General features: G+C 37.9%; 1 protein-coding gene across 1 annotated transcript in view; it reads left to right on the plus strand.

The window, feature by feature from the left end:
- THSD7B (thrombospondin type 1 domain containing 7B) overlaps positions 1-16,967 on the plus strand; it is a gene marked incomplete at its 5' end in the record, with an annotated part of 477,345 nt that overhangs the window by 328,507 nt on the left and 131,871 nt on the right. The window contains one exon of the mRNA XM_081346642.1: positions 2,351-2,529. Coding sequence (XP_081202768.1) covers positions 2,351-2,529 — 179 coding nt within the window. The remainder of the gene's footprint in view (positions 1-2,350; positions 2,530-16,967) is intronic.

Genomic DNA, 16,967 nt, shown 5'->3' on the forward strand with positions numbered 1-16,967 from the left:
GGTTCTTTGTGATATGCAAGTGTAAAGGACAGGTATGGATCAGTAAATACTGTCATGGGAAGAAGGAAAATACTGATGAATAACAGAAAGAAAGATAGACCACTATGCATGTACATATAGAAGCTGCTAAGATTAAACACTGGTATGGAAAATAGCCAATCAAATTGGTGTACATTTTAAATTAGACTGTTATACAGCTTAGGGAAGAATTACAATAAAAGAGCTATTATGGAAAAAGGATTGTAACTATCAATTTGCTCTGACTCTGGTGCAAAAGGGCAACAAAATGCAGCAAGAAAAGATAAATGATATCAACTAATTTTAGTATTTATTGCTTTTGCCCTTCTCCATAAAATTAATTTTATTGTGGCTTAAGGATCCAGAGTTTTAAATAGGTACAGGTATTCTAATAAAGCACTGTAACAGAAAGCCTTTTAAGGATCTATCCTTGTCATAGTGCAAAAGCTATCAGCCTGTTCTGCTAATTTGATTTATAGCTTTAACTCAACCTTTGCCTCCTATAGCAAAGCAGCATATGTAATTTCATTCTTTGGGGATAAAACTATGCACTTTCCTTTTATTTTCTCAATAATCTGAGGCTACTAAAGTTTTTGTCAGAGAGTAAATAAGGGGGTCCTTTGTGCTTTCTGAGCGTGCTTGTTTTCTTGCAGACTTTTCATTATCCTAACTAGGTAACATCATCAGTGCTAGTAAGGAGTGCAGTTTGCTGTCGGTTTATATTCTGGTGTCTTGCCTGGGTGGGTGGGTGGGTCTTATGTATTCTTTGGTTGGGCTGTTTACTAAAGGCCCTTTGGCAGTTTCTTGATTGGGGTATTGCTTACTTGATTGTTGGGCTGAACTTGAGCTTGAAGTTAATCTATGCTGATCCAAGTGCTGATTGCTGGTGGAGAAGTGCTGGAGTCTTTCACCATGTTTGTCCCTCACTGCAGCTAGATTTTTCAGGAAGAAAGTTCAAGTGTGAATGCAGAAAATGAATCTTCAGTGACATGTTGCACTTCATGGACTTGTATGTAGTTTCGTGTTCTGTAGTTGCCAAGAAAATTCTCAACAATATTGTTGAATGCTTCCCAAATGATTTTCTCTGGCCCCACTAACAGATATTTGATCCACTTGTCATTGATGACATATCTGATCGGTGGACGAACAAAAATGCCTTTCTTAATCTTGCCATCAGTTATTTTTAACTATATTATACTTTTTTATATCTGGCTCAAGACAATTCCTCTTCACTCAGTGTGATCCAGGCAAGCCAAAAGATTGGACATGTCTGATCTAAAGTAGACAGGCAGGCAACCCTAACTTTCAACCTTCCAAATGGAGGCGAGCATCTTCATCACTAGGCCACCATGCCACTCAGTAAAATCCTCAGCTCCATCCAGTTGCCCCAACTCTACCTCAAATTAAGGGGTTACAGGGATTCATAAAAAGGCGGGTTATAGATGATAGGTAGACAGACAGACAGACTTAAGTGATTTGTGGATTAAAACTGATCTCTTCAGACACATGAATATTCTTAGTAAGAGCATTTGCATGTATGTCTTTGTAAGTCTCTTTGCACTGAACTTGAGTCCTGCTGATTGCATAAGCATATTCAAGTTGTTTTCTTGACAGCCATAGAGAAGCAGTTTATCCCTGCTTTCTTTTGGGATGTGTTTTTGACTTCCTAAGTTTAAGTGCAGCCCTTTTATTTCTTACAGTATGCACTTACTAATCAAGTTTGACTTTTCTCAGGTGCTTTATATGGGCATGCCATCTAACTGGTTTCCGGCACTGTAGAAAGTGAGTGTGGAAGGAAAATGAACTGTGTTAAATATTGATAGTGATATTAACAACAGGCATTTGTGAAACTGTTAGGTGTTAAAATGAATATATTTCCATTAGAGAGCCAGTTAGCACATATTTAGAAGGTTGTAATGCATGAAGGTGGCATATATTTATAGTAACTACTGCCCTATTAATAGCGGCTCAGCTACTTTCTTTTGTCAAGCAAAGAGGATTGTGTCTTTGCTTTAAGCTTCATGTAATTATTTACGGCAATATTTATGCAACATACTGAACCAGTTAAAGCCAGGTACGGTATGTACGGTAGCTGTTCCTAGAATGAAATCACTTGGGGTTGAAAATGATAGATTATCACATACCTTTCCAGATATTGTGTTCCAGTTGTCTCCAAGTTTGTAGTGCACTGTTCAACCCATGCATTAAGAAATTCAACTGGCTTTCTTTCTCCAAGAACATAGACTCTGGATGCAGCTTCAACAATGCAATAATTTCTCTGTTCCCCAATTTCTAACTGTTCCTTCTTTCATATTTTTTTTTCTAATTTTAGGTTATATTGAACAACCTTGCACTGTACCTTGTCCATTTGACTGCAAATTAAGTGACTGGTCTGACTGGTCTCCTTGTAGTTCATCGTGTGGGACAGGAGTGAAAATTCGGTCCAGGTGGCTTAAGGAGAAACCATACAATGGAGGGCGTCCTTGTCCAAAACTGGATCCAAAGAATCAGGTGAGGTGTATCATAAAGCCAATACACCAATTTGGAATAGATCATCTTTAGCCAAATCATTCTGTGATTGATACAGTAGAATCTCTCTCATAAGAAAAGCCCTCATGTATAGTTTCCTTTAACCATCTCTTTTATTGCAGATGCATGCTAGAATAGCTAAACTTTTGGAAGGTTTTCTTATTCACAAAACAATTACCATCCCGTAAAAGATTATTCATTAATAATAGCATATCTTGCCTCCAACCCTAAAACAGCTAAGGCTGGTCAGTGAAATCAGACACTGTGAATAATATTTAAAGCCATTTGTGAAGCCTAGTTTTTTTAAAAAAAAAACAAACTCTATTCTTTGAAGATATTTCCCCCACTAATTCAATTTCACTCATTCTAATATGTTTCTGTCTGACAATTACATGCTAATTTTAAAGTGTGTATTCTATTATAAAAGGATGCCAATATAAATGGGAATATTCAAATGAAAAATTAGGAGTAAAATATTTTTCAATTAATGTTGTAATTTAATGTAATAAAGGAACTTTGCAGTTAATATAGATAGGAGATTATTTCCATTCATACAATTTAAAATGTTTAATGCTTTTTAAAGACTATTGAAACCAAATCAGCAGTAATCTTCATTTTTATGATTATTTTCTTTTTAAAAGGTCAGTCTCAATTCATTACACTCTTTTTATGTTTTTAACACAAATATGCCTGTGTTTGGAAGAGCTTTTTAAGTTTAGAGTATCCTAAATAGAACTATGCAGAATCTTCCAAAGAGATCTTCATAGGAGTCCGCACAAAGAATTTCTTTTCAAAGTTGGTTGAGGTAGCCTTATTGTTTGCCAGAGTTATGTGCCTGCTATTTGAAAAGAGGTTTTATTCATACCTGTTTGGAAAGCGTGCTCAACCCTCACCTTGTGGTCAAAAAGAAAAAAATCCTGTCCACAAAGAAAATAGTATAAGCCATTTTTTCCTTCCTCTGATTGCAATTTTGACCTGTTCATTGTTGACACAAGGTTTACTGTCTTCTACTAAACACAATCATATGTTAACACATTTAAGAGTGAGAAATATTTCAAGTGATGGCTTTAATTCCTAGACTTAGTTCATATGCTACTCACACATGTTTCTCTTCACCCTTTTGTATTGAATAGTAGCTGTGATGCTTACCTGGTATGGGTAACTCTGTAATTATGTAACTGGGCAAAGAGTTTGTTGACCGCAAAAAAAATGTTGAGCATAGATTTTAAAAGTATACAGGTAGTCCCCGAGGTACAAACCTAATAGAGCCTGCACATTAGGCTTGTAATCATCAAATGAATCAGATTCAATATTACAACATTTTAAAATCAAACTCAATTGAATCAAATGGGTTGTTAAATGAATGAAGATTTGACTTATTATTTCCTCCTATGGCTGCCTGAACTGAGAGACTTTGCCACTGCTACAGGCTGTTTCCAGCTGCCAATCAGCTGTTTCAGGTTTCAGGAAATATATTACTGTAAATTGCCTCCCAAGCAGGCAGCAGGCTTTTTTTTAAACCATTTGTTGCTAGGCAGCTCAAGCTTCTTCAGAGGGAGAGTGGAGAACTCTCTGATTGCAGTTGCCACTAAAGTAAGTAGCTTTAGCTTAAGCGTCTCCAGGTGGCATGCAAAGGCAGATGGGGGTGGAGTACAGTTCTCCACTCTCCCTCTGAAGAAGCTTGAGCTGCCTAGCAACAAATGGGATTTTTTTAAAAAAAAAAAAAGCCTGCTGCCTGCTTGGGATGGAATGGTCCTTGAGATCATCTAGTCTAACCCAGGGCTTTTCAACCAGTGGTATGGGTACCACCTGTGGTACACTGGCACCTGGCAGGTGGTACGGGACCATCCTAGAAAAATGGTAGTGAGGGAGGGGAATGAGCTGAACCGGTGGCAGATGGCTGGAGCTGCAGGGCTATCAGGGCTCGGCACTGATCCTGGCACTCTGCTGAGCCCAGAATAAGCACCAATCAGCTGGAATGTTGCAGCATCCCCAGGGTCTTGTGATTTACATTCAGATGCTTGGCAACTGATTCATATTTATAATGGTCACAGTGTCCCAGGGTCATGTGAAGTGACCAAAACCTGCTGCAACCGCCCAGCAGACGGGGAATAAAAACCAAAAACCACCCCACCCCCGCTGCCAATCCTCAACAGAAATGCTCACAACAATGAAAACCTCGGACAGGAGAAAGAGTGCTGCCGGTTGGGCAGGCAGGTGTCTTCCTCAGCTGTGGCTTGGGGGGCACTTTTTTCAGTGCCATTGTAATTTCGAACAGTCACTAAACGAACTGTTGTAAGTTGAGGACTACCTGTACTTCACTTTTTTCTTTTCTTTTTTTTTTTTGGTCATCAAGTTTTTGACACCTTGCTAGGCGACTGGTGGTACTCAGATGTTGCCATATCTTAAAAGTGGTACAATGGATGAAAAGGTTGAAAAGCCCTGGTCTAACCCACTGCTCTCACAAGAGAGTACAATACTGTACTGCATTTCTGATGAAGTCTGTCAAGTCTCTTCTTAAAAGCCTCCAGTGAGGAAACACCCACAACTTCTGGAGGCAATTTAAATTTAAATCCTTAAAAAAAAAACACTGCCTCTGATCAGAACAAGCCTCTCCAGGCAAAATCCCAAATGGGGTGGAGATTTCCTTCCAGTAAGGGGTCAGCAGAATCTCTGGTGGGTCTGTGCTAGGGAGAGGAGGCAGTAGCAGCCACATGCTATAAGTTTCAGGCAAATGCAAACAAACAGTCTTGCAAAGTACTGTACTTACAAACACAATAAAAAGCAGAGCAGTTCCCAGAGTGATTACAAACAATACAGTACGGTACTATAGAGTAGCAAAAAAGAATATTTTAAAATACTTACAGAAGTAATTCCAGCTCTCTACAGTAGTCCTCAAGCCCAGCAAGCAGATCTTCCACGCAGCTCCAGGAAAACAAAAACAAACAGTTGGTGCCAGCTGCAAAAATCACCGGATCTTGCTTGGCCTTGTGACCAGGCACAAAAAAATATATCAATTTCCAGCTTCTCATAAGGAACGAACTGGCCCAGGCAAGTCACAGAGTTAAAATGGCCACTGTAGCAGCCGAGACTGAATCCAAGTCACATGGCTACAGAGGCCTGTTTTTGGTCGCAATTTTGAATTTCTAACGTAAGTATCCTTTCAGATTAACCTCGTTTTTGTGAAATCTCACTAAATAAACGCTCGTATCTGGGGGATTACCTGTATATGCATATTCCATTCTATTCCTGAATGGAAAGCATACAAATATTAGAGTCATCCTATGTCCATTGAGGGATAATTTAGACTGCACTTGTGTGTTATCATTACACTGACTTGTTTTTGTGGCAAATGACCAGGAAAAATCACTCAGAGTTATTTTTTTATTGGTTTAAATCAGAGATGGACATTTCACCTTCAGCGCTCTTCACCCTTATCAGTGTTGGTAAGATCAGATCTTAATCTGAAACCCAAATGTCAGGCACCCTAAATTATATGATAATAGCAACTCTAGATTGCCAGTTTCGTAGCCAGCAAATGTACCATCCAAGATAGGCTACCCTAACCTGTGGACTTCTAAATGTGATTATTTTTACCTTTCTGAATTTCTAGCCAGTATGGCCATTAGCTGTGGTAAATGTAAATTCTGGAAGTTGTAGTTGAGCATAATTGGAAAGCATTAAGTTGAAGAAACTTGTGGTTGTTCTTGTTATTAAAAACCTGCTTTGAAAATGTGGATTCAACTTTTAACATTATTCACAATCTTTTTTTTTAGATTTTTATACTGCCTTTTTTAAAATATAAAACTCAAAGCAGTGAAAATAGCAATATTCCTTCCTACTCCTCTTTTCCCACAACAACAACCCTGTGAGGTAGTTGGGTCACAGCCTCCTGGTTTTTAGGCAAACTGGCTCTCTTTTCATTATTACAAGCTTTTATAGATTATTATAGATTATTATAAGCTTTTTATTATTACATGTGGGTTTAATCAAATCTCTTTAATGTTTTTATTCACTTCCTCGCATTAAATACATAAGGAGATTCTGTATGATACAGAATACTCAAAAAGATTCTTAAAGTTTTTCTTCATGAAACTGAAGAATCACAAAACAAGTAAAATGAAACTTGCCACAAGTAATGTGGAGATGGTAATTTCTTGAAAAAAATAGTGAACTATACTTCTGCAACCAGAGTATCATGTTTACATGAAAATTAAAACACATTGCTCTTGCCAGCTTCTAATAACACATTTGAATAAAACTTTGAAAATTGCACTTGATTACTATAGCTAGTAATTTTTTTTTATTGAAAAGTTTTAACATACAGTTTATCTTTAACAGTCCCCCCTCCCCCTCCCCTCTCCCTCCCTCCCTACCCCTCCCCCCCTCCCCCCCCCGACTTCCCAGAGCTAAATACAAGGTATAAAAAAAAACCAATCATAAGCAACCATATACTAACAACCATAAACTCTAAAATCCATCACTCTCTAGCTTATACAGGATAATACAAATCTTAATGATATTAAATATATATAGAAAAGAAAAAAGAAAGGAAAAAAAGGAAATAAAGAAAGAAAAAAACGAAGGAAGACTTATTCAAATGCTACATGAAACTTCTTAACCCTATATTTGTTCTGGATGTACTCAACCCATTTTCTCCATTCCATAATATAACGTTCTTGCGAGTGATCTTTCAAGTAAGCCGAAATCTTTGCCATCTCTGCCAGGTCGGAAACCTTTAAAGTCCATTCTTCTATAGTCGGCAGTTCCTCTTTCTTCCAATACTGACCAATTAAAAGTCTTGCTGCCGTGATTAAATTCAACATCAACTTAGTGTCCACAACCGTAGCATCTGTAATTATTCCCAACAAGAAGAGTTGCGGACAAAACTTTATCCTTTGCTTGAAAATCTTCTGCATATTCCACCAAATTTTTATCCAAAAGGCCTTAACCTTTTACAAGTCCACCATACATGAAAATATGTTGCATCTTCATCACCACACCTCCAACATTTTGGTTGATAATTCGGATACATACTTGCCAGCTTTTTAGGATCTAAATGCCATCTATAAAACATTTTATAAAAGTTCTCTCTTAGATTTTGAGCTTGTGTAAATTTTACATTCCTCACCCAAATCTTCTCCCACATGTCCATTGTAATAACTTCTTGAATATTTTGGGCCCATTTTATCATACAATCCTTAACAAGTTCTGTTTCTGAGTCGATCTCTATCAATGCAAGATATATCCGTTTAATATGTGCTGGACCCTGATTTCTGATTTGCTTTATCAGATTTTCATCAGTCATTGTAAAACCATTTTTCTGATCTTCTTTCCACCTGGCCCGTAGCTGAGTATATTGAAACCAATTCTGAACAATCTTCTCATCTCGCAAGAGACTATATGGTTTCAAACACCAGACATTTCTTTCCAAGTTTAGAATCTCCTTGTACGTAGTCACATCATGTTTAAAACCAGCATGTATATTTTCTATTGCGTGTTTTGGAATTGCCCACATTGGTATCTTGCAGTCTAGCTTATGTCTGTACTTCTTCCAAACTCTCAGCAATGCCTGTCTTAAAATATGCACTCTAAACACATTATCTACCTTCTTATCATACAACAAATATGCATGCCAACCAAACAACAAGTCGTGGCCCTCAAGATTTAATAATCTGTCTTGTGTCAAATTAATCCAATCACTTATACCTACTAACGCAGCAGCTTCATAATATAATTTAAGATTAGGCATTTTAAGACCACCTCTTTCACGAGTATCCTGCATAATCTTAAGTTTGACTCGTGGTCTTTTCCCTGCCCAAACAAATCTATTGATACCTCTCTGCCATTCCTCCAAATTAGAATCTTTCTTAAGAATCGGTATCATTTGAAATAAAAACAAAAATTTAGGCAGGACATTCATTTTCACTGCTGCAATTCTTCCCAGTAACGACAATTGCAATTTTTCCCAACTCTCCATTTCTTTTTGAATTTTTCCCCATAATTTTTCATAATTATTTTTATATAATTTTGTATTAGTGGGCGACAAAAGCACCCCCAAATATTTGACCCTTTTGACAATCTCAAATCCAGTTAACCCTTCTAGAAGGGCCTTTTGCGATGCTGTCATGTTTTTGGCCAAGATTTTAGTTTTTTGTACATTTAACTTTAAGTCCAGAAACCTTCCCATATTGCATTATTATCTCCATCAGGTCCACAACAGAGCTCTCCGGCTGGGTCACTGTAACAACCAGATCATCTGCAAACGCTCTCAATCTATAATCCTGATCTCTAATCCGTATACCCTTAATTCTTTCCGAATTTCGTATTTTTACCAATAATATCTCCAATGTTAACACAAATAACAAAGGCGATAGCGGGCACCCTTGCCTTGTACCCTTCTCAATATTACATACTTCTGACAAACTATTGTTAACTATTATTCGAGCTGTTTGTTTTTGATATAATGCCCTAATTGGTTGCAAAAATTTATCCCCAAAATTCATTTTATCTAAAACTTTCATCAAAAATTGCCAATTCAATTGATCAAAAGCTTTTTCAGCATCTAAAAAAATTAGCGCCGCAGGGATCTGGTTGTTCCTTTCCAAGAATTCCAACACATCAACTATATGCCTCACGTTATTTTTCATTTGCCTACCACTAATAAACCCAGTTTGATCCCCATGAATCACCCGTTGCAGAACCCTCATCAGTCTATTAGCCAGCACCTTAGCAAATATCTTGTAGTCTGTATTTAATAGTGATATCGGTCTATAGTTTTTTACTTGAGTAGCATCTTGGTCTTCCTTCGGGATCAGAGAGATAAAAGCAGTTCTCCAAGATGGAGGCACCTTTCCCCCTCTCTGGATTGTCTGGAACAATTCCTTTAACGGTTTAACCATCTCTAATTGTAAATTTTTGTAGTAAGCCGCAGTCAAACCATCTGTACCTGGCGCTTTGTTGACCTTCAACTCCTTAATTATTGTAAATATTTCTTCTTCTGTAATCAATTGATTAATCTCCTCTTTTTGTACTTGCGTAAGAACCGGGATGCTAGCATTCTCCAAATACTCATCAATATCTTTTTCATTAATCTTCTCCTTAGCATATAATTTAGAATAAAAATCCACAAAGGCTTCCTTAATAAGATCCTGTTGAAACACTACCTTCCCCTTATGTTCAATTTTGTCTATGTTAGAAGCCCTCTGCTTTTTCCTTAGTCTATAAGCTAGCCATCTACCTGGCTTATTAGCATTGCAAAAAGTATTATGCCTGGCAAACCTCAAGTTGGTTGCCACTTGATCAGCCATTAATTTATCAAATTGTCCTCTTAATAGCTTGATAGCCTCCTTAGTCTTCACATCCAATGGATTCAACATCAAGGCCTTCTCTTTTTCCTTAATTTCATTCTCCAATTCTTTCCTTCTAGCTTCCAAAGTACGTCTATATTTATTATTCATATATATCAGCACCCCTCTCATATATGCCTTGCTAGCATCCCAAACCATGTCCATAGACGTATCCTTATTCATATTAATTTCAAAAAAATCCTTCATCCGTTGTTTACATTCTTCCACATTTTTCTGATTTCTAAACAAGTTCTCATTTACGCGCCACGAGCGCCTATCTCTATTGTCCTTATTGATCTCTAACCATACTGGACTATGGTCAGAAATAGCTCTTGCACAGATCTTTACCTTCTTAATCCTAGAAAAAAAGTCATTAGTCAGCAAAATGAAGTCAATCCTAGAAAAAGATTGATGTCTATCAGAAAAAAAAGTATAATCCTTTTCATGCAGGTGTGTGTCACGCCAAATGTCTCGCAATTCCAAATCATCCTTCATTTCAAAAAAAGACTTAGGCAGTCTGGCATGGCACGGAATACGCTTAAAAAAACCAGCCTTATCCATCTGTACGTCCAAAACGCCATTCCAATCCCCCATAAAAATAAACGATTTGTAATCCAACTGAGTAAGCTTTGTATGAAGTGAGCTAAAAAAGTCAGCCTGTTGTTGTTGTTGATTAGGAGCATACAGTCCAACTAAAAGCGTTTTTTTACCTTCTAACAACAAATCTATCATTACGTATCTTCCATGCTTGTCTGCTTCAATTAAGTCCGCTGTTATAGCACTTTTAACATAAACAACCACTCCGTTTTTCTTATTCATTGCAGAGGCAACAAATTGCGTACCCAATCTTGAATTCAGTAAAAACTTTTGGTCCATAGCCCTAATATGCGTTTCTTGCAAACATATAACATCAGTCTTAAATTGTTTTAAGTATTTAAAAACTTTCTTCCTCTTCTGAGGCGAATTTAGTCCATTAACATTCCAAGTTAAGAATTTAGTCGCCATTCTTGTCGCCCCGAAGCTTCTGGAGCACCTCTCCAATGGCCCTATCTTCTTTGGGCCGCGCTCCTCCCACTGCCTCGCTGTAAGTACGCTTTGAAAGTTCCATAAATTTCTGCTGGTCTTGTTCTTTTATTTGTTTTGCTCTTTTTAAAGCAGCACGCGTCACCCTTAGCTCTCCAGCATCAGCCAACAAAGTTGTAATTTGATCCCTTCCAGCACCATCCTCCTCTGTCTGACCATCTTCAGCCTCATGAGGTTTTTCTTCACCAAATCCCTTTGCCGCTTCCAAAAGTGATAGTGGGGTTGCTTTTAAAACATTATTGTAGAAATCACGCGCCTGTGCCACAGTAACCAGGCGGTATCTTTTACCTTCATACATCGCCACCAGCCCAACTGGAATCTCCCATCTGAACCTTATATCACGTTGCTTAAGTTCCTGCACAAGAAATGCAAAGTCCTTTCTTCCCCTTAAAATCTTTGGAGGGATTTCCTTTAAGACCAAAACTTCTTGGTCAGCAACCACTACTTTAGTATCGTAGGCAGCTTGAATAACTTCATCTCTGATTTCTCTCTTTGTAAAGTAAACCACCACATCTCTAGGTAACTTCCTCTGTCTGGCAATCCATGAGTTAACACGAAAAACTTTATCCATACATCCCTTTATTTCAGATGCTGGCTGACCCAATACTGCTTCCAGGGCTTCAGAAATCAGCTGCTTTAAATCTTCTTTAATATTTTCTTTTAAGCCTCTGACTCTAACAGCATACTGCATCTGGTGAAACTGAACAAGGCTTAACTCTCTGTCCATTTTGTCTCTTAAGTCTTCATTCCCCAATGCCTTTACTTCTAGTACAGCATTTTTTTGAGTCAAATCTTCCACTTTTTCTTCCAAACCTTGCACACATTCAGCCACACTTTCCACTGTAGACAAAATGTCTACCCTCATCGCACTAAATTTCTCTTCCATCCTCTCTTCTATTCTCTCCTCCATTTTTGCCAATTTATCACCCAATGTTACTAAAATTACCTGGGCATGTTTTTCAAGGGCATCTTGTAAATCCTTCGATGTCAATGCAGCAGGAGGAAGCAAGGTTTGCAACGATGTCTGTTGCACCGGAGAAGTTCCAGCACTCCGAAGAGTTTTTGAGGGAGGTTTAGCCGCCATCTTTTACTTTCACTTGTGACGCACTTTCACTTTAAGTTTAAAAAGTCCATTAAGCTCGAGAGTAAAAATAAAGATCCTCTTCACCTTTTCCTCTTGTACCGCTCTGCCTGCTCCTTTTATTCCAGGGTCTTTCCTTCTGGCAGGGGTGGTCGTAAACGCCTGGCTCTGCTCCAAGAAATCCGGAGCAGAGACGCTGACCAGCTGGGAGCAACCCAGGCTACGGGGGAGTTCGATCCTTCAGCCGCCCAAGCTTTAAACTCAGGCGGCCCCGGAGAACTCGACCCCTACCTGGGGCCTCACCCCCTCCTCTTCTCCCGAGGAGGGGGCTTCAAATTCACCCAAACAGCTGATCGGCGCTGTTTCGGGTGAAATCTACACAGCTGAGCCGCGGGCAGCCCGAAAAGGCTGTCTCCGGCGCTCCGCCGCCACCGGAAGTCTATAGCTAGTAATTTTTGTGTGCTCGTTTCTTTGTAAGACCTATAATGGCCAACTATTTCAGCATAATGACATTTATACATTTTTAAATCTGGTTTACAAAAATAATATATAATGCACCCTGATTCTTACACATTTTTTGAAAGCATAATCCCAAATTTATTTAGATATAATAATGCAGGAAACATGCTGGGATGTTTTTTCTTATTTTTTTTAATTACAAAGTTGTAATTTATTTTAAAAAATTGGAAAGAGTTATAATTTATTTTATGATTCATGCTTTGTATGAGATTTTCTTCATAATAAGAAAAGCCAATATTGTATATTGTTAGTTGTTGAACTCTTCGCATTTGTTACTCTTAAATTTTAGCATCTGATGTAGAAGTTCACTAGGAACTCATTGTGAATGTCAGGATGAGAAAGGAAAGGAAAGTAATTCCAATTTGTTTCTAGTTAATTTGTTACCCCAGTTGTTTTTCTCAGTTGTTTTTCTGACATTTCCTGGTATTACTTAGAAAAATAACAAATTATATCCTAATATGAAATGTCCAAATTTTTTTGTCAACAAGAATTCATTTTTGTGTGTTTTTGAATGCAGTACATTAGTAAATCCCACGCCTTGTGATTTAAAATAGGGCTTTTTGAAATTTTGCTTACGGTCCATATTCATTTGATAAAACATCCTGATATAATGGTAAAAGACTGTGCCTGTGAATGAGAAAAGGTTATCCATACCAACTGAACTTAAATATTACCTCAGTTGTAACATAACATTTTGAGGATATCACCGACTAAATAAGGCTATTAAATTTGCCAGTTTCAGCCAAATCATTGGAAATGGCTTTGTAGTGGTCTATTTACCAGAGAGATGTACCAGAGGCTTTTGTTGACAGCTTTTTATGGATGTCTTGCTGAACGTTTAATTTATTTGTTTTCCATTTTATAGAATCATGGCATGGTTCCATTGGAAGGTATCTCAAAAATCATCTAATCTAACCACCTTGCTCACTGTTGAAACATTTCAGACAGATTGTCTGGCCTGACCTGGCTTAGATGTTTGGGGGGGGGGGGAAGAAAGACCCTCAACTCCATTTATAGTGAGAGGTATAACTTACTGAAGCCAAGTGGTTACAATATAAAAAATCCAGATCTAAATATTCCCGCATAAACCCAGTATTTTTCTCTTCTCCCGGACCCTGCCCTCTTGGTCCTTTTATAAATGTCCAATGGTGTTCAGACTAGGTGTTTTGGTGACAGTCCTAAAGTTTTGTGCCTCTTTGGTGGACATTCACATACTGTTCTCACACTTGGGACCTTGGATCTGCCCGGCTCTGTTCCAGGCTGGCACCTCTGGTTCCTGTCATCCTGTCATCCTTCCTCCCTATATCCCCTTATTCGTTCCTCCCTCTCCCCTTTTATGGCAGGATGCCATTGAAGCAAAGCAGGGCTGAACAATGTGATGGCAGATCTGACACAGATAGCAATCCAATCTTTGCTTAAAGCTCTCCATTGAAGGGAAACCTATCACCTCATGACTAGTTGACAGCTCTTACCATGAAGACATTCCTTTTAATATCTAGCCTTAATCTACTTTCCTGTAACTTTAACCCACTGATTCTATCCGCATGCTCTAGAGTGATAGAGAAGAAAACCACTCCTTCCTTTACGTATCTGAAGATTACAATCACATTTTTTCTGTCTTCAGTTCTGCAGGCTAATTATATCCAAGTCTTTTAGCCTGTGCTCCTTGGATTCTGTTTTTTCTTCCCTCTTTTTCTTGGCAGCTGTTGTCTGCCCTCTCAGGTGATCTGCTCCCATTGCAAGCAGTTTGGAGAATAAAATAATCAGTTAAAAATGTTGATTGGATTGATTATGCATAAAAACAATGAGGAGTTCATCTTAAAAGCAAATTTATTTCTGGCTATCTGCAGTTCTTCTGTTGTCGTCTCAAGACTATCTTAACACTTAAGGCCATATACTGCCCTGTAAACCGCCCTGAGTCCTACGGGAATAGACCGGTATACAAATCCAATAAAATAAATAAAATAAATAAAATATACAGGTACTCCCCAACTCTCACCCACACTGGCATTCTGGTTGTAAGTTTTACAAGCTTTCTTTGTGCTGTTTTTAAAACTAACGTGGCAGTTATTAAGCAAATCTGTGATCTTTAAGCAAACATGGTGGGTGGTTTTAAGTATGAATCCATTCGTTTGAATGAGTGCTTTATGAAAATCAGCAAAAATTGCCCAAAATTGGGGGGGGAACATTATGAATCACATTCATATGATTTTGGAATGCCATGATCAGCCATAAAGATGACCAGTTGCCAAGCACCCAACATGTGGCCATGTGATTATGAGTGTGTGCTTTTGTGTGTGAGAGACCATTTTCAGTGGCCGGGGAAAGTCCATTCCTTGACTATCATAAATGCAGTTGTTCACTGACCATTTGTTAAATAAAATATAACCTGTATTCTGATTATCCTTCCAAGGTTCCTTGTGGAAGCATTCCATATGCTTTACGGACTTAGTAATTGTATACAGTTAGTCCTGGCTCTATAGCTGATGTACATTTTCTCTGCGTCTCTACCTATATAGACTGTCATGTTGACATATGCATTGATTGATTCACCCATTACTTTAAACTGTATGTGAGATGTTTAATTATGATTTATTCAGTAATTGGTGACTCCTCACACTGTATGGAAGCAGCCAATTGCACATGCTTGTCTCTGCACACCCACACCTGCTAATATAGTCTTATGGAATTATCACAGTGGTTGAAATTTACTTACAGTATTCAGTATAATTCTACAGAACTAGAGATTGTCAAAGCTCAAAGGTAAAAATTGTTGTAATTCCGTCTTGGCCATGTCCAATTAATTTGAGCAAAATTTTAAACATATCAGTTTCTTTCTTAAGCTCTCCAGTAGACAGTATCCCATGTTGTTTTGTTTTTAGTTGTTTGGGGCATCATAAATCAGCCTGACAACAGCTAACACTGAAGCTGAAATTATTCTAGCATCTTTGTCTAAGGTAGAAAAGAGCAGAGCGAATAGAAGTCTCTGCCTGCCCTTTGGCAGAAGGTTTAATCCTTCCCTTTCCCTTTCCCCCTTCCCTTTTTTAGAAATAGACTGAGAAACTTTTAAATTATACACACAACGTTTGTAAATACTCCCATTGCTATACAGACTGGCATCTGTAGATGTTGCATCATGTCCTCAGTTTGTTTTTTCCTCAGCTTTATTCACCCAGGGTGTAGGATAACAGTGAATTTAATATGCAAAAATATAGAGAAAACACTAAACTAAAGAGACAAGCGTTAAACAGATTGGTTGAGTCACTTGCAGTGCTTAATTTTGCAGGTACTTTTTGTCCATGATAGAGATGTGTCTGAGACTGGCAAATAAGTCAGGTTGCATGACTTTAATGTCCTCTATTCTCTTCCATAAATATCAGCCCAACTGACCTTCTCAAAACAATATTCTCCTAGCCTATCAGGGCTGAAGTCCATTCCTTACGTAGCTGAAACGTCATGGGGGAGGTCTTGAGAAAAAATACAGAACCCAGTGATTTTCATTATCTCTTTTCTCTGCAACCATCTGAGATTAAGCTTGTATGAAACATCTCAGTAAAGTTTAGAGTTCTCTGGCTGAAATAAAAGTTTTAGTAGTCAATAACTTGTAGAGTTTTATGAAGCAGCTGTGCTCTGCACAGTTGAGGGCACACAATTCTCAAGTTGCTTATTGTTGCCATGAACCAGCATCAGCTACCAGTTCTAGTAGCTGGAACATTTTCCTTGAGTGAGATGACAGATATATATACTGCACATATATAGAAGCCTCTTTGGGTTACTGTGCTGAATGAGGCATCTGAGTAATAAGGAACAGTATAGCAGATTCAGTTCACTTACAGATACAGCAGCTTTAAGGGAGTGTTTTGCACAAACCTTCATAAAAGTGAAGCTTTGCATAACTTTAGTAGATTGTCCCATCTAACAAAATGGTTGGTTTATCAAATTCTTTTGAATTTTAGGCCTGGACAGTAGGCTACATACTAGCAGAATATTATAGCACTGATTGGACAGATTAATCAAGCTTTCAGAAGCAGAAGAATAGAAAATAATGTATATAGTTGTTCTTGCAGGAAAAAATACACAAAGGTGGGGTTTCAAAGTATATTTCTTTTTATTTTATTACACTAACGTGTAAGCCTATTTGGCAGATTTCCTATAGCTTAATAAAATGATCCTTCTCCACATTGTAGAACCACAAATCTTTCTGAGGACAAAGGTGCACTTATAAGTGGAACACATGACCTTGAAATGACTAGACAGAAAATGGGTTAGTCTAAATCTTTTCTTTATTTTTAAGTATGCTTTTCATAGTCCATGTTCTTCCTTTGAATTGCCTCTCAACTTTTCCCATCATTTTATTTCAATTCTCAGAAAAGGTTGGTTGAATAAAT

The sequence above is a fragment of the Vipera berus genome (genome assembly GCF_964194415.1).
Source record: "Vipera berus genome assembly, chromosome: 1".
NCBI classification, from domain to species: Eukaryota; Metazoa; Chordata; class Lepidosauria; order Squamata; family Viperidae; genus Vipera; species Vipera berus.